The following is a 24,477-nucleotide window of genomic DNA, read 5'->3' on the forward strand; positions in this document are numbered from 1 at the left end:
AGAGTGGTCCCGGGTGAGCTGCGTAACGAGCGTATCACCGGGCTGCGTAAGACTCACATACATAACACAGGGAGGAGACAGACGTGTTCCATCAGATAAAATTCCTTTTTTGATTGGATTAGTCAGACTGTGACCGTGTCACCCCTGAAGTCGACTGGAAATTAACTCCGGGGATAAATGTCGCTCAAGGTGCTTGTACGTGCGTTGCCATTCACTACAGCAAAAGTCTGACCCAAACAGACTCGAATCAGGATACGCAGCTTTCCCATTGGCTCTCGAGCAGCGCAGTTAAGGTGTATCTGGATCACAGTTTCACGGGACAGGTAAGTCTCATTTTAGAGCACGTGTAGCCTTTCTATTTCAGATGCGATCCCACAACACAGATGCGTCTTAAAAAAATAGGGGATATATTACTCTGACCGCCCTGAACCAACTGTTAGACTACTTGTCACGAGTGAGTACAGGTTCTCTTGTGTGAATGGGACATGCTGCTTGGGACGTGCATATAGTGTAAGACTTAAACGCACGATCTTTAAGTAACATTTCTACCTCAGGCTATGCCACACGATGGCCCTTTCACATTCCTCACAACCTGCTTACAATGGGAATATAGAACTGCAAATCCCTTCATTTTTCCCCCACTGTTCACTATTTATATTATCATCTTTCACATTAAAAAAGACTTCTAAGACGTTTCAATATGTCGGATACTGAATACGTCTAAATCCATGCGTTACTTCGCGCGCACTTGTTGCTGGTTGTTGAACTCAACTTCGGGAGTGATGCAAAAGTTCAGCTAAATCCTGTGCTTTCACTCACAAGGATGCTGTTCTGAAAATATAGGTCAAGCTGCCAGCTCTGAGCAGTCTGTTCGATTCAAACTGTAACAAGAATCAAGCTCAGATAAACGAAAACTCAGTGACAGAACCTCTCTTAATGTAGGTGTCACCAAGTAGAGAAAAGGAAGTAGGCATATATCTGACAATCTCTCTCAATCTCTTTCTCACATACGCCTTTATTAACCCAATGAATACATTTATTTTCATTTTTTGCATATATATTTTCTTTTATAGCGTATTAAGCTTTAGAGTATATTTCTATAGGTCTATAAGAACATAGGATGTAAAAAACAGCTCCGACTTGCATGCACTAGACTCAAGTTGTGAGAAAATGACAATTCATTGGAGCAGGGTTTTACATATTTTGTTTGATCAAATAATTATTTAATACTTAATATAGTAAAATAGGTAAGGGCTGAAATCTATGTTTAGGACCTCCTAACTATTCAAAATAGAATGAAAATTGTATCTACATTCAGAGTGAGACACTAAAAGGCATAAAACTAACCTTTTAGATTCTACAATATAATGTCTTTCATTTTTATTACCTTCTTGCTTATCTTTCCAGTGAATGGCCTTTCTACAGTACTGTTGACTACTGCAATCTTCTCTCCACAATGGCCTGTGACCCCTTTGGGACTGGATTCTGTGGCTAATTGCCAATTTGGCCTTGATAGCCTCTCAGAGTATAAATACATTGGCAGCTATATATGTTTTATCACAGTCTAACTTTCATTATATCAACCATAATAAAAAAAAATGTCCTTATGCATATTATGGGATGTCATACAATGCATGATTCAAATGTTGAAACTGGTCAACACAATGGAGACTTCAATTCAACCTGGCCACTTTTATGTTCCATAGAAATGCTTACATTAAAGTACATGGTACAATGGTTCTCCTTTGTACAAAACTGTAAACTTTAACCTTAATATTTACAGCTGCCTTAGGCATGAAGTACCACACTTGTCCTACAAATATAAATTAAGTTGAGGCGAAAGTATACTTTATTGCTCACCTTGAGTTTGACCCATGAGCACTCAGGATTTCATTTGTGCATGTTCTGGGTTGATGGGGGAAACCAGAGTGGTCAGAAAAAACTGACACAGTCATGGGTAGAAACATACAAACTTCAGGTCGGAGTTGGCCTAGGAGTCGAACCTGTGACCTTCTTGCTGTGAAACATGAGTGGTAGCCATAACAGAATGGAATCTTTTGCAGATAGCAATGAAAGGGGCTATGCTTGTTTTAGCAAAAGTTCTGTAGCAAACCAAGTCTTGCACTGTGTGCTGTAGCTGTGGATAAAAAACACAAACTGTGATATCTCGGGTACAAATCAGAACAGGTCAGAACAATTCCATAATATGCATATACTATGCACTTGTTGTGATTTCTAATAAAGAACAAAGGACAAAAGACAGCAGGTACTATGACTAACCTAGATCAAATACAGGACAACATTTTAGCACAATGCCACTGGTATGTGAAATTTATAAGACTTTTCTAATCTAACAATGCTCATGATTATTGTGATTATATTATTATAATTTGATGCAAAATGCCCTCTAGCCTGATGTGAGACATGGTTTTTAAACTCAGGTTATCATTTCATGTGAATGTTGCCAGCGCACACATGATGTCTGACCTCTTCATCTCTGTCTGCAGTTGTTGTAGTCGTCCTTGTGCCTGTTCTGAGGATGAAAAGTGGGTCACATGCATGAATTGTCCCTTTGCAGGGTTGCATGCATCACCGCCAAGAAAGTGCCTTGTGTGGGAGCCGTGCAGTTAAGAGACTTGGAGGATGGAGGTGGCAGCAGTGGAAGAACACGATGGTGTTCAGGAGAATGGAGGCTGCCACACCAAGGCCAAAGCTACGCGCTACACTTCCTGCTCCAGCCTCAAGGTATAGAAGGCAGAGACCTATATTTGTTAGTGGATATAAAATAAATATGCACCCTCATTTTAGACACAACACAGAGATTATTGAAAAAACTCATTTTCAGTGACTGTTTTTACTAGTATAAGCTATTACAAACGATTATATATCTTTATCAAATGTTTCTATTGAGAAGTGTGACTGAAAGTGAGATCTTTACTTTACTTTATTTTACTGTTTTAAAGAAATTGAGTCTTTCCTCAAAGATCACATGCTTGTTTTGTATGTTTACCTTATTTAGCAGGCTAACTGGATAACTCAGTTAGCTGCAGACCATGGCATGGATGGTTGAGGGTTTAACTTCCAGTGCTGCTAAATAATTATGCAGTACTTGACGGCACAGATAATGTGTGGAAATAAAAAGAGTACAGTCAAATTAAAGTGCATGGGAAATTCTAAAGAGTGGTTTGGAGACATTACATACAAAGTTTGTTCAGGTACTTAACCTTAATATCAAGCATAAAGGGAATATTTATTTATATAGGTATAGTATGGCAGCCAGGCAGTGGGACTGGCAATAACTGCACAAAATGCATACCACTCTTAACCATAGTTTTTAAAAAAAGGTCTTAATACGTATGCCTGCTTTTTACCAGGTTAATTTGCATTATATTTTCAGAGTAAAACACATATGATATGGTGGTAGCCTATAAAAAAAAATTTAAAACTCCTTTTAAAGATAAATAATATTTTTCTCTGGGGCTGGTACCAGATGGCCCGTGGCCCAGTTTTCGGCCCTGGCCCGGTGGTTGAGGGTCACTGTAATACTCTATAGAAAAGGAAAGGAAGCAGCCACAAGGATAAATGTCCAAAACTGTTCAGTTCATTAGTGCAACCTTAATTAACCTGGAAAAGCCAGATGGATATGTGTAGTGAATAGAACTGGGTGAAATCACAGTAGTGTGAGAATTCTGTACAATGTATGAATTCCTCTTCTGTTTTGGTTTCATGTTGTCCTGAACCAAAAATAAAATGTTACCTAATCTAAAAAGCATTGATATGAAAGTTGGGCAAATTGAAATGGGGTCAGATTGGTGTTGCTTTTACCACATCAAAGTTACAAGAGACAATAGTGTTTAAGTAGCTTACAATAATACAGACAGCTTAAAATAATGGCAGCAAATGCTTTGATAATTTCTAGGAATTGTTCAGGTCTCTGGCTCCACTGGGTGGAACATGGTGCGACCCTTTTATCTCGAATCCTGTGTATGGCTTTGTTAAATGTCCCAAATTAGAGTTCTTTATTTCTACACTCACACCTTGCTCATAAGTGATAATCAACATGGATGTGATTGGCTACTTTTTTATGGTGTTTTCTTTGCTCTTGGAATTACATTTTTCTATATGCATATGATATATGCCCAAGTTAACTCCTCATTTTGCTTTATGGGGACCAATAATCAGGTCCCCAATAAATCCTTCTATTTTACAATCAACAACATTAAGATATGTATTAGTATAGTTTAAGTAATTTGTTTAGGTTAGGCAATTAATAGTTATAGTTATCAGTCTCCATGAAATGAGTATACATCAATGTAATGTTCCCACAGTGCATGGAGGCCTATTGTATGTGTATGTAGTGTATGAGCCCCTCCTGAGAGTACAGGCCTAAGCACCTTATGCAGGTGACATCAATGCACTAACAATGAAAGCAGGGCACAGGTCACAAGGAGGATTTGTGTGAGGTGCAATGTAGTGAGCACAAACTGGTGCCAAGCCAAACATGCTTACTTTTAAATCACACAGCCATCATTCATTATTTGAACATGGTTAATTTATCCTTTTTTGTTTCCCTCACCAATGCTTTGCCTCACACCTCATAATGTGATCTGGTCATTAACACAGATGTGTTTGTGAGTTTATAAAGTCTTATAACCATTAGTTTCACTCTCATCCTTTTAGCTCTTCAGTTTCCATCAATACAGCTGTTAAACTTCACATAAAAGTAAATCATATCTGTCACTCTTTGGTTTGACCATTACATAAATGTGCATAAACACACTGAATGTCTTCTTTGGGATATAAGGTAACATGCGTCTTTGATTACTGCAATGCTAAGCTCCTTCTTACCACCAAATCTGACACTTGTGAGTGTGAAGCTTATAGACTCATGCATCCTGAGCCCAAGGCAAGTGTGAAAACTTTCTTCTGTTATAACCTTGTAGAATGTTATGCTTTTAAACAGGATCAATGATAATTAAACATGTGAGGAGTTGTAGGTTACTATTTCATCCTGGAATATTTATCAAATTGGTCTTTTCTGTGATTTTCAAGGAGCGTAAGCCTCTGCATTGTCCCTGCTGAAACCCTGAGCTAGGCTTGGTCAGGAGCACATAGCTGGAGGATTGTGCATGTTTTGCATACATACAAGAAATCCACATACAAAAGATTAAACAAGCCCTTTATGTATATATTATCATGTTCTTGTATGAATATCATCATATGCATGATCAAATTAGTCACATAATCAGCTGACTCCCATTCTAAGGTCAAGAGGTCAGAGTTTATCATTGGCGCGTCCCCTTGTACTTCATTAGTGGTTTTCATTGAAGGTTGACCAGATTCACATACTGCTAGTTTTAACAATGGTTGTGGGTGTTTACTTGTGTAATGTGACTCTCATGTATGATAGTTTTATCACGACAGAGCTGGATCTCCAGGGAACCGTGTCCAAGGCCACAAACCATAACTTATTTACAAGCCTTCAGTAGCACACACTGGTCGCATTAAAGTCAGTAATGTCTTCTTTCTCACTCTGTGCAGTTTCATGGTTAGACCATGTAAAAGGGACTTATGTAAAATGTGATTATTAACAATGATGTTCAAACAGGCCACTCTTTGGCCACTGTAAAGAGTTAAACTGAGTCCCTGGCCAGAGCAAGGTTTCCTTTGTGCATGTCACATTCTCTCCCTGATCACATGGCATTTCAGCACAGTGAAAACATGTATTCTCCATTCAATACACATGACCAAGTTACTGGCTCCGAGCTAGAGGCAGACCCTCTGTTCCTATACACACACTTAGACATTTTATGCTGCCTGTGCTTCTACAGGCAAACTCCTTTTCTATGTAACGTTCACTAGTGCACCTTTTGTTTTTGGATGAAGGAGAGCAGTAAAAGTAGGTTAATGAGGGCCGCCCATGCAGTGTATTCAATCTGATGTGACACACTGTGTTCATATACACTTGTGTTTATACACACTTGTGTTCATACACACTGTGTTTATATACACTTGTGTTTATACACACTTGTGTTCATACACACTTGTGATCATACACACTTATGTTTATACACACTTGTGTTCATACACACTTGTGATCATACACACTTGTGTTTATACACACTTGTGTTCATAATCACGTGTGTTTATATACACTTGTGTTCATACACACTTGTGTTCAGTGTGTTCATAGGGAGCACACTGCTGTTTTGATTAGGGGTGGGCGACATTGACAAGTACGATTTTTTTATTTTTTGCAAATATCGATGTACAAAAAATGTCTGTAAATGTGTTTGTTCATGTTTAAGCAAGGCACAAATGTGATTTGACTGTAACAGTACACACACAGACAGAATACTCAAGTATTTATCTTTAATTAGCTCTTTGTGCAGCATTTTGAGATAGTTTATATCATTTATTGACACTATTAAAATTGCAGCGGTGGAAAGAGTAATAAACTTTTGTAGTCAAGTACACTTATATGGTTAAAATGTTCTCAATTACAAATAGTGCTTCTAAATTTGTAATTAAGTACTACTTTTAACACTATCTTAGTAGCATTTTAGGTCAGTCTTTTATGCAAAATTAGATTCAATTAATTGAACCAATTATAAAGACAGACACAGGTGCAGATACAGTCAGAGTGCGCATTGGGGCAATTGGGACTTGTACTGTACTCAGTGACTTCTGTGGTTGTAGTTACAATCATATGGTTCAAATTATACTTAACAACAAGTACAAATGCATGTACAAAAAAATTTACTCAGTTATGGTGGTCAAAAATGTGACATTCCTACTCCATATGCACACTTATTTCATTGTTGTCTGGCAAATATATTTCTGTTTCATGAATAACTCCATTAGTTATCCAGCCTCTCCACAGTTTGAGTGTTTTTATGTTTTTAATCATACTGTATGTTTCTCTCTCTCTTTGTCGGCCCTCAGATGTTCCTTGTAGCTCTGTCTTTTGCCTATTTTGCGAAGGCTCTGTCTGGGAGCTACATGAAGAGCACAATAACACAGCTGGAGAGGCGCTTTGACATCCCCAGTTACCTGATAGGTGTCATTGACGGGAGCTTTGAGATAGGTGAGTACTGCTACCTGCTTCAGTCTCCCTTTCTCAGGCTTTTGGAGGGAACAATGACTTGGGTCTGTGAGGTGCTGATATATGGTGAGAACAGAGATTGGAGATCAGAGGGCGTGTTCTGAATGACTCATAATGCAGAGCAAGACAAAACAGATGCTATGCTTACTTATTGATTCATGTGTTGTACTGCTAAGACTGTTTGAAGTATTGTCTACATTGTAGATTCTGTTACAGCTTTTTTCAGTCGCTTTGAAAAAAGCTCAACTTCCAAAACTTGTCACTCAGGGAACAAATGCACATATCATATTAGCATAACCTTATTTCCATTTTCAAGATTCAGATTCAGAAATACTGTGTGATACTAGTCCTACAAGTCTCCAGCTCCCTCACTGAACACATCTGAAAGTGTAGCGTTCTCCAAACTGTGTAGTGAAGATGGTTAGATTTAGCCTGGCCAGCAAAATCAATCTGGTGATATTTATGACTTCACAATCTCGAAAGAGTCCATCTGGCCCAGTGCCCGCTGTTGTGGTACAGCCCGGGCCCAGTGGTTCAGACCAATCACACCGGTGAATCGCCCAAATGAACCTAAACAAACATGGCGACAAGTGTGGCTGTTTTAGTAGAAACAGAGAATATTTTGTTTTTGAAAAGAGGGAGAGGGAAACACTTTATGCATTTGTTGATATTATGATTTGTTGATTGTCTATATTTTTCTCTCAACTGGATTTAACATAAGTTTGATTTATTGGCTTATTGCGTTGTTGTGACGCTTCCTCCAGCTTCAGATATTTGCATGATGTTCCACTTTTTCCTGATTGCTTTCTGTGAGAGCCGCTCCAGATTGATGTTTGGATCTCAATTCAGAGTGCAACACATATTAATCTCCTGACTGGCTCCTGGCTTATCCTTCAGCTACAGGTACTCCTGACCTGGGTCTGAAGAAGGCTTATCCTACAGTGAGGTACTTCTGAACCGGATCTAAAGTAAGCGTATCGTAGAGCGAGGTACTCTTGACCTGGGTCTGAGGAAGGCTTATCCTACAGCGAGGTACTCCTGAACCGGGTCTAGAGTAAGCACATCCTAGAGCGAGGTACTCCTCACAGGGTCTGAGGAAAGCTTATCCTACAGTGAGGTACTCCTGACCAGGGTCTGGAGAAGGCTTATCCTACAGCGAGGTTCTCCTGACCTGGGTCCTTGGCACTGCGCTTATCTGTTGTTTCCTGACTATTTTGCTGAGAGAGAATTATATGGAATGGAATAGAGACTCATTGCCTCACAGATGAGTCATTTACACAGCTCAGTAGAGAGGGAAAAGAGTCAAATGGTCTTAGTAAATATATGGTAAACACTTACAAACATATTACCAACATAAACGCCACTCGGAGATCTGTGCATTCTGAGGTGTTCACTGAGAGAAATACTTGCATATATTGAGAGAAAAACTTACATACACTGAGAGAAAAACTTCATTTTGAATGAACTAAGGATTTTGAGCAGTTATTTGTTTTTTTCAATAGAAACTGGGTTTTGATGTTTTTATGAATTATTTTGAGGAATACATTTATATTTTTGAATCAGTTCTGATCAGAAAATTGCTCAGAAGAAAACTAAGAAAAAATGTATGAGACCACTTTTAAATGACCAGTGTAGTATAAAGTGTTGATATATTTAAATAAATATGATACAATCAATGTACTATACATCCTTGAGCCTATTCAAATAAGCATGTGCGCTCCATGTGGTGGACTGTTACATCTGTGACACGTATGCAGATTTATGCCCTAAAGAAAGCAACACTGAATTAACATTAGCCGCCAGATTTAGCAAATTATAAATGCATGATTAGAAAAAAAACATTGACTTGTTGAATCAGTTTGCATAATTAGTAGGTCTATACAATAAAACAAAATCTTCACACAGTACACAATAGTATATTTATATTTATGACTTAAAGAGAGCTTTTTAATGAAGAGACATTTTCATAAATTGCACACAATTTATTTAAATCTGAATGAAATATATTTATATGAAAAAAAAAAAAATCTCGTGACATTATTATAAAGGTCAAAAGAATATGTTGCCGTGTTTCTAGGTCACTTATATAGCCATTTCCCTACACATCACATCACATAAATATTACATAAGCAGCATAGATCAAAAGCGCTGTGAAAAATGTCATTGAAACATGCCACTTTTTGGAGGAAATCCGGCTGTACAGTACCATCTGCTTTCTCACGGGTCTGGGGCCGATGACTCTGCACTAGGGGTAAAGGTGAGTTCAGTTGGGTCAAGACTGGTCCAGTTCTCTCCATCTTTCCATCCCTTCATCCCTCTGGTGAAAGCTGCCTCTTATGTGTGGCCTAGGCAACAAGCGTTTTCTATAGGAGTGTTGCCAGGGTAACATGGAAGAAGAACGGGGCAGTGAGAAGGAGGAGAGGGAGGAGGAAAAGGTGTAAGACATGAAAATAGGGAACACAGGGAGGAAGAGGAGGGGTGCTGACTGATAATAGCATACATAAGTGTTTTTTTTTTCTTCTTTTCATGATTAAAGTCATATAGACAGGTCCTATCAATCTCGCCTCATATACAGTAGTCACGTTCCGCCTGGAGTCAAACACGTCACTGCTCTACATCATCACTAAAATAATAGACATATGGGACATCGCTGCTGTTGCTTACACTTTTCTCAATATTTTTGGCACAGATCTCAGAGCAGAGCTGAATTGTTCAGCGCTTTAAAATGCATTCCTCAGAACACTGTTTTTTCAATCATTATGAAACACTTCTCCATTGAACATTGACATTTGCAAAACTCACAGAGTCCCAAACGGGGTTACAGTGTCCCTAAACAAAATCTTATCCAGCAAAATGCAGTTTTACATTTGAAACTGATCGATGATCCCCCAAAGGCAAGTTTTACCTTCAAAGCTCTTTGATTTTAATCATGTGTTTTTCTGTGCTCTTTCATTCATTTGACAGTTCAGCTCAGAAGTGCAATCTGACTTTGGTGTTCACACTTTACACATCTGAGGTTGGAAAAAGTGTGTTTTCTGTCGATACTTTCAAACATTTGTGTAAAGAATATATAATATAAATAAATGTACATACTACTAATTTACACACTGTATCCAAATAATTATGTTGAGGAAAATGAGTGAGTCAGCAAACCAAATACATCAAAACTGCTTTTGTAAAATATAATGCGGAAAATCAGTCCCATTTAGACATGACACTGGATTTACAGTATACTGTATGTAGAACGCCTCTATATACAGTCTGTGCTCTGCTGAGCTTTCTCCCTGGTTGATTCATGCATGAAATTTGTTGTGTTAGTAGTTATGATAATTTTTTGCTGTTATGTTTGAGATTCTATATTGAATATTTGGGCCAGATGCACGAGAACAGGCCTACACTATTGAAAAACAAGGTGAAATCAGTGATCATGTTTGTGAAGAAGAGCTGCGTCAAGTGTTCTGTGAACTGTGAGAACTGTGTGAACCAATGACAAACCACCTGCGCTCCTCTTCAGATCCATGTTTGAATCAGTACAAAAATACATGAGTGATCAAACCAAATCAAGTTTCAAAAATGTGCTAAAACTGAAATGATTGTACCAGTATGCACAGACCAAATATATGAGGCTCATGTTGGAAATATGTGGAAATAATAGAACAGGATTTGTGTCATATAATAGAACAGGATTTGTGTCATTTACAGTGTCATTCACTGACATCTTTGTACTCCATTTGGAAACCAAAACAGGCACATTTTGATTTTGTCATTATAGATGCTGTTGATCACTGGCTCTATTGCATTTCATTAGCACAGTCTCTCTCACACTTATAGAGTTTTATTTTTCAGTCACTTATTCAGAATTGACACTTGCAAAACAGCTCGCAGTATGTCAAACAGAGGGTTGCCATAAACAAGCTCAACAAAATTACAGTTTTACATTCAAATCATCCCTGAAAAACATGTTTTATCATCAGAAGCCTCAGTCTTTGATCATTCTTTTTCTGTGATCTTTCATTCATTTGCCAGTGCAGCGCAGAAGCCTTGGTCCTGTGCTCAGTGACCACAGAGAACCACTTATTAGTCCAACCTGCCATTGGGTTTACACTTTATATGGATGAATCAGGGGCTGGAGAGTTTTTATGAAGGTTTAAATGAAATAATCTACTCAAAATCCTTTGTTTGTGTGAGTGAACATGTCAGACTCGCCAGAACGCACATACCTATGTGCAGTGTTTATTAAAGTGAACATTTTACCAATGTATTTTCAAAATCTGTGAGGCAAAGAAGGCCATGTTCTTTCTTAATTACTAGCATATTTGGACGTGCTAGTCTATGTAAAGGAAAGCCACTATAATGAACCAGGCTGACATAGAGTGACAAAACCAACAACATGCACTGGGTGCATGTTGGACTCTGCCAGGGCTGCTCTTTGTCACCAGTTCTGTTCATTATATTTATGGACAGAATTTCTAGGGTTGGAGGAGGTCTGGTTTGGGAACCACAGGATCTCATCTCTGTTTGCAGATGATGTTGTCCTGATGGCTTCATCGAGCCAGGCACTGGGGTGGTTTGCAGTGTGATATGCAGTGTGCGCTCTCTCTCTCTCTCTCTCTCTCTCTCTCTCTCTCTCTCTCTCTCTCTCTCTTTTGAGTGTGCCACTGATTCTGTTTTCATTGATGTGTCATTCGCTGGTATTGGGTAATATTTGTTTTTAGTAAAGTTACTATAATAAGGCACAAGTTAGATTCCAGTAAAAAGACTGAACAGGCCTGTCACAATAATCACTATAGACTGATCGTTCAATATGTGAAAGCTATATATACCTGGGGCTCAGTATTCATCATGTGTACAGTTTGGAGGTGAGAAATTAGTTATTTTTGTTGTAATATGATAAGGTTTGTGCTGTTTTGAGGGTCGAATAAGTACATTTTATGGGTCATTCTGTTATTTGTTTCAACTCATGTCTTTTAATGATACTGTCTAATTAAAAAGCTTCACTGGGATCGTCCGGGTTTATGTTATTGCGTTATTGTGTGTGAAAAAGTAGTTTTAATACTGCCATTCGTCACGATTTCTCTGTAACAAAATATTGTGCTTCAAAATGTGTTGTGACAGGCCTAGGACTGGAATCACATTCAGTTGCATTATAGATTTAAACAGATGTGCATTTAACCACAAAATAAATAATAACCGCATCTCAAGTGGAGTCACAGGTCCAAATATATATGGTGTCCTCTATGTACGATTTCTGCGTTTTATTCACATCTATTATAATGGGACTAACCTTTTTTTGGTGCCCTACCAGGTAACTTGCTGGTGATAGCATTTGTCAGTTACTTTGGGGCCAAGCTCCATCGGCCAAAGATCATCGCAATGGGCTGTGTGCTCATGTCCGTGGGCACCTTCATCATCGCACTGCCACACTTCATCATTGGCCGGTGAGTGGCAGGACTGAGGCATATGATCAAATAATGAGCACACACACCAAAACCTGTTGAGATACATGTATTTAGCATAGGGTGGTAATGCAGGCAGTCAGGTTTATAAGAGGACAGTCTGTTAAAAATTAATTCAGACATATCACAAGAGATTTGATCTAGCAGACTAGCAGCCGTAGTTATTGGGGATCCTAGTAAAAAAATAAATATACAGAATTTTAAAATAGGAAGTCAAGAAACAAAAACAAAACATATAGAAAACTGTGCATTAACATTCCAATTTTGCAGCCCCCCCCCCCCCCCCCCCCAAGCCACAACCATACAGGCGTTTGTTTGCCTTTCCTCTGTGTAAAAGCATTGATGGTCCGAAGCAAATAATCAATCCAATCTTTTCATGAATCAGAGCGAGGACTCATCAGAAAATATCCTAAGGAATATTATCCAGTTCTTTGTATATTCTGTGTAATTCTGTTTTATATAATAGGTTATGTCCTGCACCATAACATCAAAATAAAAGTTCAAACTATGTATATAACAAAATAATGAAGATTTCATTCTAAAGAGGTTCATTTTATTGGTGCAGTAGTTTCCATCAATGACTTAAAAATGAGCCCAGACATTATTATTCCTGTGTATTGTTTGCTGGTGATTCTGCTTTATACAAGAGTGTAATGTGTGTAAAATGCTCTGTGCATGTGGTTATCTGGACTTAACACTGCTGTGCTGACCAATATTATACACAGAGGAAACATGCTAATGAAAGGGGCATGAACATCAGGAGGAAGCGATGTGATTATGACAAACAGTGCGCTGATCGGTTCAGGGCAAAACACTTCAGTTCCATATCTAGTCCTTTATTAAGACCTGCGCTGTTTAACTTCTGTCAGTATGATCCTGGCCACACCCGTCCTAGTGAACAGCATCTGTGTCAGAACGGCTTCATTTCACTTCAGTTGATGAGAACGCACAAACATGTCAGTCATTTAACTCGCTTCTCTTGTTTTGGCTCCTGTAGCTATGAGATTGAGACGTCAGTGCGGTGGCTAGCTAACTCCACGCGTAACCCTGCTCCATGTGCACTGGGCTCTGCAGACACAGCCCAGGCTAGACAAATACCAGATGTGCCACATAAAGGTTTGCATGGGCTACATTTGTCATTATATTAATACATTATTTAATTGCTGTGTGTAACTGTGCTTACTGTTGTTGGCAGGCTGTGAAGGAGAGTCCAACCTGTCTATGTGGATCTATGTGCTGCTGGGAAATGTACTCCGTGGAATAGGAGAAACACCCATCCAGCCTTTGGGCATCTCATTTATAGATGACTTTGCCACTGAGGAGAATGCTGCATTGTATGTCGGTAAGTTTTTAGGAACTGGAACAGAGATAGATAGAAGATACTGTAAGTAATGTAATTTATATGTTTGTATATTTCCTAAACTCTACTTTCTCCCAATGATGTGTCTGTGAAATGACAGGCTGTGTGCAGACCATTTCAGTGGTTGGCCCGGTCTTTGGCTACCTCTTAGGCTCCCTTTGTGCCAAGATCTATGTGGACATTGGATTTGTAAAAATGGGTGAGTTTTAAGTACAAATGTAGGGGTTAAGGGACCTCGGGGAAATACAGTATAATCGTGATCTCATCCTTCTGACGATATGCTATTTTGCTGTTTTGTCAAATTCAGTATTTCTCTATTTGATGTAGTTCTAGGCTCAAAAACTGGCAGTTTTTCCTCACCCCCTTCTCCTATTGCTCAAGCTCGGAGTGAGTGATATGTAGAATTAACCATTAATAGTGAAGAGTGAATTCTCAAGAGCAGATAACTTGAGCTTTTACCGGCAATATAAGCATACTAAGTCTACATGAATCGTGATCAAATCCAAATCATGTTCTGGCATTAAGAATATTGTGTTAATATTTTTTTGGCATATCACCCATCCCTAACTTAACCCATGACATTTCTGCTTTTCCTGTTTTTTGCATCCATTAGGATTACCAAAATTATTTTGATTTGCTAAATGGCAGAAGAATGAGAGAGGATTTTTAAAGACATTTTTTCATTACTTTCTTCGAAGTCAGAAGTTTACATAAAGTAAGAATACTATGCCTTTAAACTTTCTGGGAAAACCCAGATGATGATGTCATGTCTTTGGAAGCTTCTTATAGGTTTATTGACAACACCTGAAACACACTGCTTCTTTGTGTAACATTATGGGAAAGTCAAAAGAAATCATCAAAGATATCAGGAAGAGAATTGTGGACTTGCACAAGTCTGGTTCATCCTTGCATACAATTTCCAGTTGCCTGAATGTGCCAGGTTCATCTGTTCAAACAACTATACACAAGTATAAATGCCATGGAAATGTCCAGCCATCACATCGCTCAGGAAGGAGACGGCTTCTGTGTCCCAGAGATGAACGTGCTTTGGTCTGAAATGTCCATATCAACCCGAACAAAAGCAAAAGACCCTGTGAAGATACTGGCTGAAGCTGGTAAGAGTGTGTCATTATCCACAGTGAAAGGAGTACTGCACCAACATGAGGTGAAAAGCCACTCTACCAGGAGGAAGCCATTACTCCCAAAGAAACATGAAAAAAAAAAGTTTACAGTTTGTAAACGCACACTGGGACAACGACTGTAATTTCTGGAGACATGTCCTGTGGTCTGACGAAACTAAAATTTAACTGGCCATAATGACTTTAGAGGAAAAAGGAGGAAGCTTGCACGCCTGAGAACACCATCCCAAGTGTGAAATATTGACAAAGTCAATGTTTTGAAGTGGCCATCACAAAGCCCCAATCTCAGTCCTATTGAAAATTTATGGGCAGACGTGAGAAGGCACACCCTCTCGATTTACCGGTCAATCTACGTTCCTACCCTCACCTATGGTCATGAGCTTTGGGTAATGACCGAAAGGACAAGATCGCGGATACAAGCGGCTGAAATGGGCTTCCTCCGCAGAGTGGCCGGGCGCACCCTTAGGGATAGGGTGAGGAGCTCGGTCACACGGGAGGAGCTCGGAGTAGAGCCGCTGCTCCTACACGTTGAGAGGAACCAGCTGAGGTGGCTCGGGCATCTGCTCAGGATGCCTCCTGGACGCCTCCCTAGGGAGGTGTTCTGGGCATGTCCCACCGGGAGGAGGCCCCGGGGAAGACCCAGGACACGCTGGAGGGACTATGTCTCTCGGCTGGCCTGGGAACGCCTTGGGGTCCCACCGGAGGAGCTGGAGGACGTGTCCGGGGTGAGGGAAGTCTGGGAGTCCCTGCTTAGACTGCTGCCCCCGCGACCCGGCCCCGGATAAGCGGAAGAAAATGGATGGATGGATGGACGTGAGAAGGCATGTGTGAGCAAGGTGGCCTACAAACTTGGCTCAGTTACACCACTTCTGTCGGGAATGGGCCAAAATTGCTGCCAACTATTTTGAGAAGCTTGTGGAAGGATATCCAAAATGTTTAAAGACAATGGTACCAAATGAAATGCATGTAACCATCTGACTTTGAAGAAAGTAATGAAAATTTGAACAGAAATGATGGTAACCCTAATTGACTTAAAACAGAAAAAAAATTGTAGTCTTTTTTCTCACTGTCTGACATGAAATTAAAGTATATATGTCTTTTTATATAGTGTATGTAAACATCTGGTTTCAACTGTAGTATATAAATAAGACTAGACACAGACAACACACAAGACTAAGTTCACGAAAACAAGACAAGATGAGATTTTGACATAATTTACTATAAATAAATTGTGTGGTTCAGTTCACAATTTTGGCATCACAAGTTTTGATTTATTTGATATTTTTGCTGTCATGTGCTGCAGCTTTTTGGAACAACAGCTTCGCAAGAGATGTAACTCAACCGTTTAAAACATTTTTTGTTCAAGACAAATGACAAAGATACATGAAAAACAAAATAATTTTCCCCATGTGTGTGCAGTCTTGTGAAAATATTCTCTCGCACGATCTTGTGTCTCAAGAGCTTGCTCTATCCTTAATAAACATTGTGGAAAAACACAACAAAACAGTTCAATGGCAGAGGATTTAAGAGGTGATACGTGGAGGATGTTTTGGATACACTGCTCAAAAATGATTTCATACTGATGAGGTTGTTTTATATGAATGGGGCCATGGTTTGTAAGAAAAAGTGTAACATGAAAAACACAAAACCCCTCCAAGCTGTAGTAACTGATTTAAGTACTAGACTTGTCAGGACACAGATGTTAAAGGTGCTGTTTGCTTGTGTCTGTGTTTTCCCTTTCACACCATAAGGCTTCAGTAGTGTCTCGACAGTATCTTGATCATGTGTCTTGTAACCACAGAGACAATCACCATCACCCCAGCAGATGCTCGCTGGGTGGGGGCCTGGTGGCTTGGATACCTCATTGCAGGAGTGATAACTCTCCTGTCTGCCATTCCCTTCTGGTTTTTGCCCCGCTCTCTGCCTGTGTCTGAGGGCCGCAGTCCAGAGAAGCACCCACCAGAGCAAACCAGCTTCATTAAGAAATATCAAGCAGAGGAACATAGCAGTTTTATAGAAATGGCCAAAGGTGAGACACTGTTTTCTACTGCCTACATTGTAGGGTTCATTCCAGAACATGTGTGCAGACGTCTCTTATATTTTGTGGTTTGCATATGACATTGTTATAGACTTACATGTCCTGGTCAAAATGATGCTTTTTGATTGACATACATTGTTTGCCATACATTATTCTATGCATCATCTACAAAGTGCACCCAGACCCCTAGGGTCCCTATTGTGTTTATTCATTCAGAAATGCAAACATCATGTTAATGGAAGAATATGTGCCGCACTCCACTGCAGCTATACTCCCTGTCTCCATTCTGATGGTTCTATTTCCCCAGACTTCATCCCGACCCTGCGTACACTGCTGGGCCACCCTGTCTATCTGATTTACCTGTGCGTGACAATCATTCAGCTCAACTCCCTCATTGGCATGGTCACCTACAAACCCAAGTACATCGAACAGCATTTCAGGCAATCTGCTTCAAAGGCCAACTTCCTAATGGGTATGAACATGACTATGCATATCTTCCTGTATTGCATATATCATTTTGTGCTATAGTGCAAGAGTATGGTTTGGCTGAGACAGGAGGTCTTTGTACAGTACACAGTATATGATGTCCATCATGAGAAAGGGGTTACTCAGTCTAACTGGAGCACAAGCAAAGGCTAGTGCTAGGGCTTTGTGAATGTATTAAGAGCTTTTCATCTCAAATAAAATATGTAATAATTTAAAGTTGGAAACATGAGATGAAAGTAACTTCAGACGCATGCCTCATCAAGGAGAGGCGTGCTGACCAAACTGGCTGTGTATGAAAGAGAATGCAGTATTAGTGAGCAGTGCTAATGGCATGGGTTTAGATAAAAGAGTTAGCTCTACACAGACGTCAGTGAACAGCACAGGCCCAATACATGCTTCATTCATTTATCAAAGAGTTTAAATCAAAGTTAATGAAAGTGCTGCACATCTGGGCTGGACAAAATCAAACAAAAAACAAGAGATATTATACAGTAACATATTCAATTCTGTGATAGCACATTTGATGTAAAGGTATTTAAATGTAAACATAAGTACAGTTAAAATAATGGAAACTTTCTCTGATCTGAGACTGTGGGATGCAACCCATTCTTTTGTGTTCTGTTTGTAGTATGATGTAATGTATGTTTGCTTGTTTGTTTATAGACATTAAAAATGGTTACAGTTGACTAAATACTGTTTTTAGAAAAAAATAAAAAAAAATTATATATATATATATATATATATATATATATATATATACATATATATATGTATATATATATATATGTATATATATATATATATATATATATATATATATATGTATATATATATGTATATATATATATATATATATATATATATGTATGTATATATATATATATATATATATATATATTTATATATAGTAAAATTACATTTCAGAAACAATATTGCCTGTTGATAACATTTGTTCATGTTCTTTTTTCAACTGAACTTCTTCGTTCTGTTGAGTTCAGTTTAGTTCAGTTTTGTTGGTATTAACTGCTGATTGTTGATATTAAATAAAACTGATGCTCAAATAAGGAAGATAAAATAAGTGTGTTGCAGGTGTAATCAACATTCCCGCTGTGGCTCTGGGCATGTTCTCTGGAGGTCTGCTCATGAAGAGGCTCAAGCTCAACATCATGGGAGCGGCGCACTTTGCCTTCATCACATCCCTGATTGGCTACATCCTCTCACTCTTCTTCTTCGCCATGAGCTGTGAGAACGCTAGGGTTGCCGGGGTGACACTACCATATAACAGGTGAGTCACCACACTCAACTATAGTCCACAAATGACAGTGTTCTTAAGGTCAGGTGAAGGGATTGGACGGGGAATGAGGTCAGATTAACTCGGAAAATCCAGAGACGATGAATATAAATGCAATATTGTAATCCAGTTTGGCAAGAAAGGGTCTAAAATGTTGAGAATAGAGATACTAGGTAGGAGGAACAGATTTTCACAACAGTTATTTGATGGTGCAGAAATACTAATAATAGTATCTAAAATAAAATGATAAATACTTAAAATCTGGCATACACTGCCCATAATCTACTATTGAAAATATACAGTATGTTTTCTGTTTTCATAGTTTTTCAGAATGTTGTGTCACATTAATTGGAAATGGTCTTGACGTCCCTTTGGTCTTTAGGGAAAAAGCACAACAATAATTAAAATAATGAATACTACTATGGATTTGTGCTAGATTTCCTTCTCACTGGCTCATCATTTGTATATAAGTGGCTATCTATTCTTATTCGCTCATGATAATATATACATGCATGCATCTGTGAAGTGAACAGGAAAGTGACTCCTCACCCCAGCTGTGCCCTAAATGCATCTGAAGCAGGACAGAATTATTTGCCAATGTTCACAAGACAAAGCACACAAGTGAAATATTTCTTCTTCATGAAAGCTGAAGAATTATCAGAAAAACTCAAATTGGGGCAGCAGCAGTAGCTTGAGTAGTTAGTGTGCTTGTCCACCAGCATTTTTATTTTAGTCCTGCTTTATTGGACTGCCAAGCAGCATACACATGTGTGCACACATAAAGTAAAATAATCCAAGAATAAAACTTAATATGAGTTTGGGCTGTAACGAGCAACAGGGATGGACTGTAAGAATAACTACATCACAAGTACAGCTGTTAGATCTGTTCTGATGAGAATATTTGGCCATGGAGAATACAGAATGTGTCTCACCTGGACATGATTTCATAATGTGATTGTAGCATGTATATGTGTGAGTTCAGTAATGCATACACAAGATACATTTTAACAAGGTTTCAATGAAACTTCTTTCTCCGTTTGTGACTGCAGTGAGGATGGTTTATCCTATGACAAACACTCAGTGTTTGAGAGCTGTAACCTGGGCTGTTCATGCTCGCCCAGTGAGTGGGACCCAGTCTGTGGAGACAATGGCGTCACATACGTGTCTGCCTGTCTGGCCGGCTGCACCAGCTCTATAGGGTCAGGAAAAAGCATGGTAAGTGCACAAACTAGTAAAGTGTAAAGTAGTATTGATTGTATAACTCTATAACTGTTGTTATGAACTGGGACACAGAACCCGTCTCCTTATGAACTGACCTGTAAATCATTATTGTCACAGTTTATCAATATAAGTGTAATACTGGACAGACCAACAGCCTACTGTGTAAGCCTAACGACACTGTCATGTGCCTGTAACCACACAACTCATGTTTTATAATAGACAGTGTGAAAGATATTCTGTAGGCCCAGTCTAAAAGCTCCTGTAGCCCTCCTGTACAACTGTAGTGTTTTTGTCTTTACTATATGTGTATACTGTATTTATATACCGTATATATTTGCTATATGTGTATATGATATGTATTTACTGTATGTGTACATTGATATATATTTAATGCATGTGTATATGATATATATATGTTCACAGCACATGAGTTTGTCCTACTTACATGGTCCTATGTGTGCACTTGTGCATGTCTCTCTAGGTCTTTTCTAACTGTAGCTGTATTGGTGTGGCTGGTAACTTTACAGCCAGTGCAGGTCCGTGTGACGACAAGGACGACTGCGACCGTATGTTCCCCTATTTTCTGGCTCTGTCCGTCATCACGTCCTTCATCATCTCCCTGGGCGGCACACCGGGCTACATGCTGCTCATCAGGTCATATTTACATGACCGTCAGGAATATAAAGGGAACTTTTATAGGAAACACTCTTATAGAATGTCACCTTTTTAATTCCAAAACAATCAACGACAACTCACTCACTTCTCATATACACCCATAAGGTTAGGGGCTAGTTACAATCAGGTTTTCTTTTTGCTGGTGGTCAAACAGAGGCCACATTATCCAGGGATTTGTTCAATTTTGTCCTGGACATTCAGTTCCATTTATAAGAAAGTATACAAAAGATATTGTACAGGAGAATACAGATTACATTTAAAAACTGATTCTAAAGAGGTTAATTTTAATTGCTGGAATCACATTTTGATCAGAGTGGACGACATCTTTAGGTGGTCCTGGCCTGCACACTTAAACCCCTCTCCCCCATTTAGAGAATGTCCCATTTATTGATTGATGCCACATGAATTATAAAAAAAAGTTACTTTCATATAAATGAGTATATATTTTTGCTGTAATGACATTCAGGTACTTATTGCTCTTCCAGTCTCTATCCCGGTGTGTTACGATCGAGAAAAACAAAAAATCCTCTGGTGTTATTGCAGTTATTATTATTATTATCTATGAGCTTAATTTGTGGTGGTTACCTTATATCAGACCTTAAACATAGAGTGCAAAGTAGTATAGGGCACTGATATGAGATCCATGCCATTTCCACATGCGGATTAGCCCTCTTTAGGCGGTTAACTTGATCTTTTATGATGTGCACAAGCTTTCTGTGAAGTCACATCAGATTGAAGCTGTTAGACACAGACCTCTCCTCACGTCTAACTGGCCCTCAGCCATTTCCAACATTTTTGTAGCACATATGAACAGCAGCTTTGTCAAACCAAATGTCCAGCCAGATCATCTGATGCCTGCAGATTTAACTACTTGAATATGTTTCTAATTGGTAAGACATGCTAAGTTGCCCACTCACATCCTTGAGGCAAGTCTGTCTACACTACTTATAAATTAGGTCAATCACTCTGCTGTGCTGTTCTGTGAAATGGCTGTATAAAATGCTAAATATCTTTAACTATTTTTGCTAATTATTTATTTTAGAATTGAAAACATATTTTAGTTGATTTTATTTTTATTTATCAAGTTAAGACCAAATAATGAACGTATTTTGCTCTTACAGATGTATTAAACCACAACTGAAGTCCTTAGCTTTGGGTTTCCATGCTATGGCAACACGTACACTTGGTGAGTACGCTATGGCAATTTTTTTATTTTTATTAAGCTATGAAAATGGCAGCAGTTGAACACATCATGGTACAGACTGAGCACATTGATACACTGATCTGATTCTGACCTGTTCTCTGTTTGCAGCAGGGATCCCAGCCCCTATTTACTTTGGAGCCATCATTGATACAACATGTCTTAAATGGGGTCAGAAGAGGTGTGGAGGAATCGGAGCTTGTCGAATATATAATACCACAGCGTACAGGTAGTTGAGAGATTATATTACTTTTCTAGCGCTCTGAAAAACTGAAATTTGTGCAAAATGTTCAGTGTTCAGGTGCACCAACAAGTCGACAAGGCACTCTCTTTGGATGACTTGAAAACAACATTGCCGTATGCGTACAACTTATTTGCTGTTGAAATCGGCAGCCATATGCAAAATCACACAACTGGAATGGTAACGGGGCCGTTCATGGAACAAGCTTCTTCCGATACAACAAGCTTGTTTTCGGATCTATATTTTAAAAAATGTAATGTTATTATAAAAAGAAAGTATAGCAGTGCTAATGGCAGGACTTGCTTAGTGGAACATTTTTGGTACTCCAGCATGTTGGTTCATAGTAAACATGTACCAGGATATTGGAGTAGCACTTTACCTTATTATGAGCATCCATTTGAGAGGCACAATCCATTAGTGATATATTGTGTATCATTGTGCCTGTTTGCACTTCTCCCAGAATAGACCCATTTGCCATTTCTTCTTCTCCATTCTCTTAAAGCCAGTACAATGCGCCATTTACATGTCTCTTACAGAATAGCATACTTGGGCCTGACCCTGAGCCTGCGTACCATCTCCTTTGTCATCTGCATCCCCGGCTTCATCCTGCTTGGCCGACAGCTGAAACAAGAAGAGAGGAACGCCCTCCATAGCTCCATCACCAACGGTGGGGCGGAGCTAGAAGCACTAAGGAAGGAGGAATTAGTGATTTCCAATTCAGAGCAGTCACAGAGGATAGCAGACAACGGAACAGACAGAGAGACACGGCTGTGAGAAATGTGGACTTCTTTCTTTTATGAACCAAAACCAGTGTTCATAAGAATAACTAAAGTGCACACAGGCACAAATGCATTGCAGGGAATTATATGTCACTCTCAATATCTGATAATATAAAGCATAGGTTCTATATTTGTACTGGATTTGTGAAGGCTTTATAAGAATTTATGACTGAAATTAATGTTTCTAAAATATTTCTTGAATGTATATGTGCATATCTAAGTAAATCGTTTTATTTTCACTTTCGATGATGGCACAGGAGTTTTGATGGGACTTCTGTTTTGTGTAGAGTACTGTAGGACAAAGAAAGAGTACTGTAGAGTACTGCAGGACAAAGAAAGTTTTCATTCTTGGCACCAACATTTACTAAACTGCCTCTCAATGATTCTGTGTGTTATTATTTATGTTACATATTTTATTTTATGAAGACAACTTTTTTCTTCCTGGTATGTTCCCATAACACCTGAAAAGTGACCTTATAACATGGAGGCGCATTTATTGAAACACAAAAAGTGAACAGAAATAAGGCTAGAAAGAGTAGGGGTAATACAGTATGACCACTGACTGAGTACAGAACATCCTTTATGTCAGTGGGGCCGCCAGTGATTTTAATGCAAGTGTAAATGTTTTATGGAAAATGGTTGGTCTGATATTAGTGCCTCATTCACTCAACACTTACCTCTTTACTATATTATGCACTGTCTGTGATGCCAATAGAACAGAGCAAACAAGTTTGAAAAAAGTTGTCTTTTTTAATTTAAATTGACAGCCTAAAATTGTGCGTCTTTGAAGACATTTTTGTTAAGCCATGTGACTGAGTGTAATACAGCTTTTCTGTAGTGGTTTTGGTAAATTATTTAGTGTTTTTGTTGTGTTCATTATCTGACAGTAGAGCATGTTAAATTGTACTTGACCCCCGTTTTGCAGTCCAAATACAGCACTTCCGTCAGCTCATAAAGTCCTATATTCAAATGCTCAAGTACATCTATGTATATTTTCAACAGCACATAAGTGTTAAGTTAGTTCAGTGCTCTACAGGTTGGGAGTAGCCATGTCACCAGCCATAGTTGTTGGTTGTCTTTTGTACTGGGTTTGATGTATTAACGTCTCAAAGTTCCACTGTGCCAAATCTACAGAATATAGATATTCTGGTCTGTAGCCTGCTAAGGTAGTCCTCATGAACAGCTCCGCCCAAAATCTAACTTTTACAAAAGTACAGATAATAAGAGGACAGTTTACATAGCCTTCTACCTATGTGTATAGAAGTAGGTTTAAGCTTTGTACATTGTAATGGTGTCATTTTTAAATCAGGTTTGGTTTCAGGCACAAGTGTGTTCAGAAAAATGCAGGATAATGGTCTAATCTCATAAATGAATGGCATTGGCATGCATAAATAAGAATGTACATACTTTTCCCTTATTATTTTTGTAAAAAATAAAAATATTGTATTGATGTTACATAAAATAAATATTTTAATATGCAATTAA

The 24,477-nt window shown here is 38.7% G+C and overlaps 1 protein-coding gene across 2 annotated transcripts; it reads left to right on the forward strand.

The window, feature by feature from the left end:
* LOC117380267 (solute carrier organic anion transporter family member 1C1-like) lies at positions 1-24,313 on the forward strand. 2 transcript variants are annotated; one of them, XM_033977048.2, is made up of 15 exons: positions 1-323; positions 2,579-2,745; positions 6,946-7,087; positions 12,411-12,543; positions 13,559-13,677; positions 13,757-13,903; positions 14,022-14,120; positions 16,862-17,089; positions 17,406-17,570; positions 18,674-18,869; positions 19,925-20,090; positions 20,578-20,750; positions 21,893-21,957; positions 22,084-22,201; positions 22,750-24,313. In XM_033977048.2, the coding sequence occupies exons 2-15, from the start codon at positions 2,644-2,646 to the stop codon at positions 22,985-22,987; spliced, it is 2,091 nt and encodes a 696-aa protein (XP_033832939.2). In that variant the 5' UTR covers positions 1-323; positions 2,579-2,643; the 3' UTR covers positions 22,988-24,313. The 2 variants fall into 2 exon arrangements, with proteins under 2 accessions (XP_033832939.2, XP_055082217.1); XM_055226242.1 differs by having other exon boundaries at positions 1-189.
* The last annotated feature ends 164 nt before the right edge of the window (positions 24,314-24,477 follow it).

Source organism: Periophthalmus magnuspinnatus, chromosome 13 (genome assembly GCF_009829125.3).
Source record: "Periophthalmus magnuspinnatus isolate fPerMag1 chromosome 13, fPerMag1.2.pri, whole genome shotgun sequence".
In the NCBI taxonomy this organism is placed as follows: domain Eukaryota; kingdom Metazoa; phylum Chordata; class Actinopteri; order Gobiiformes; family Gobiidae; genus Periophthalmus; species Periophthalmus magnuspinnatus.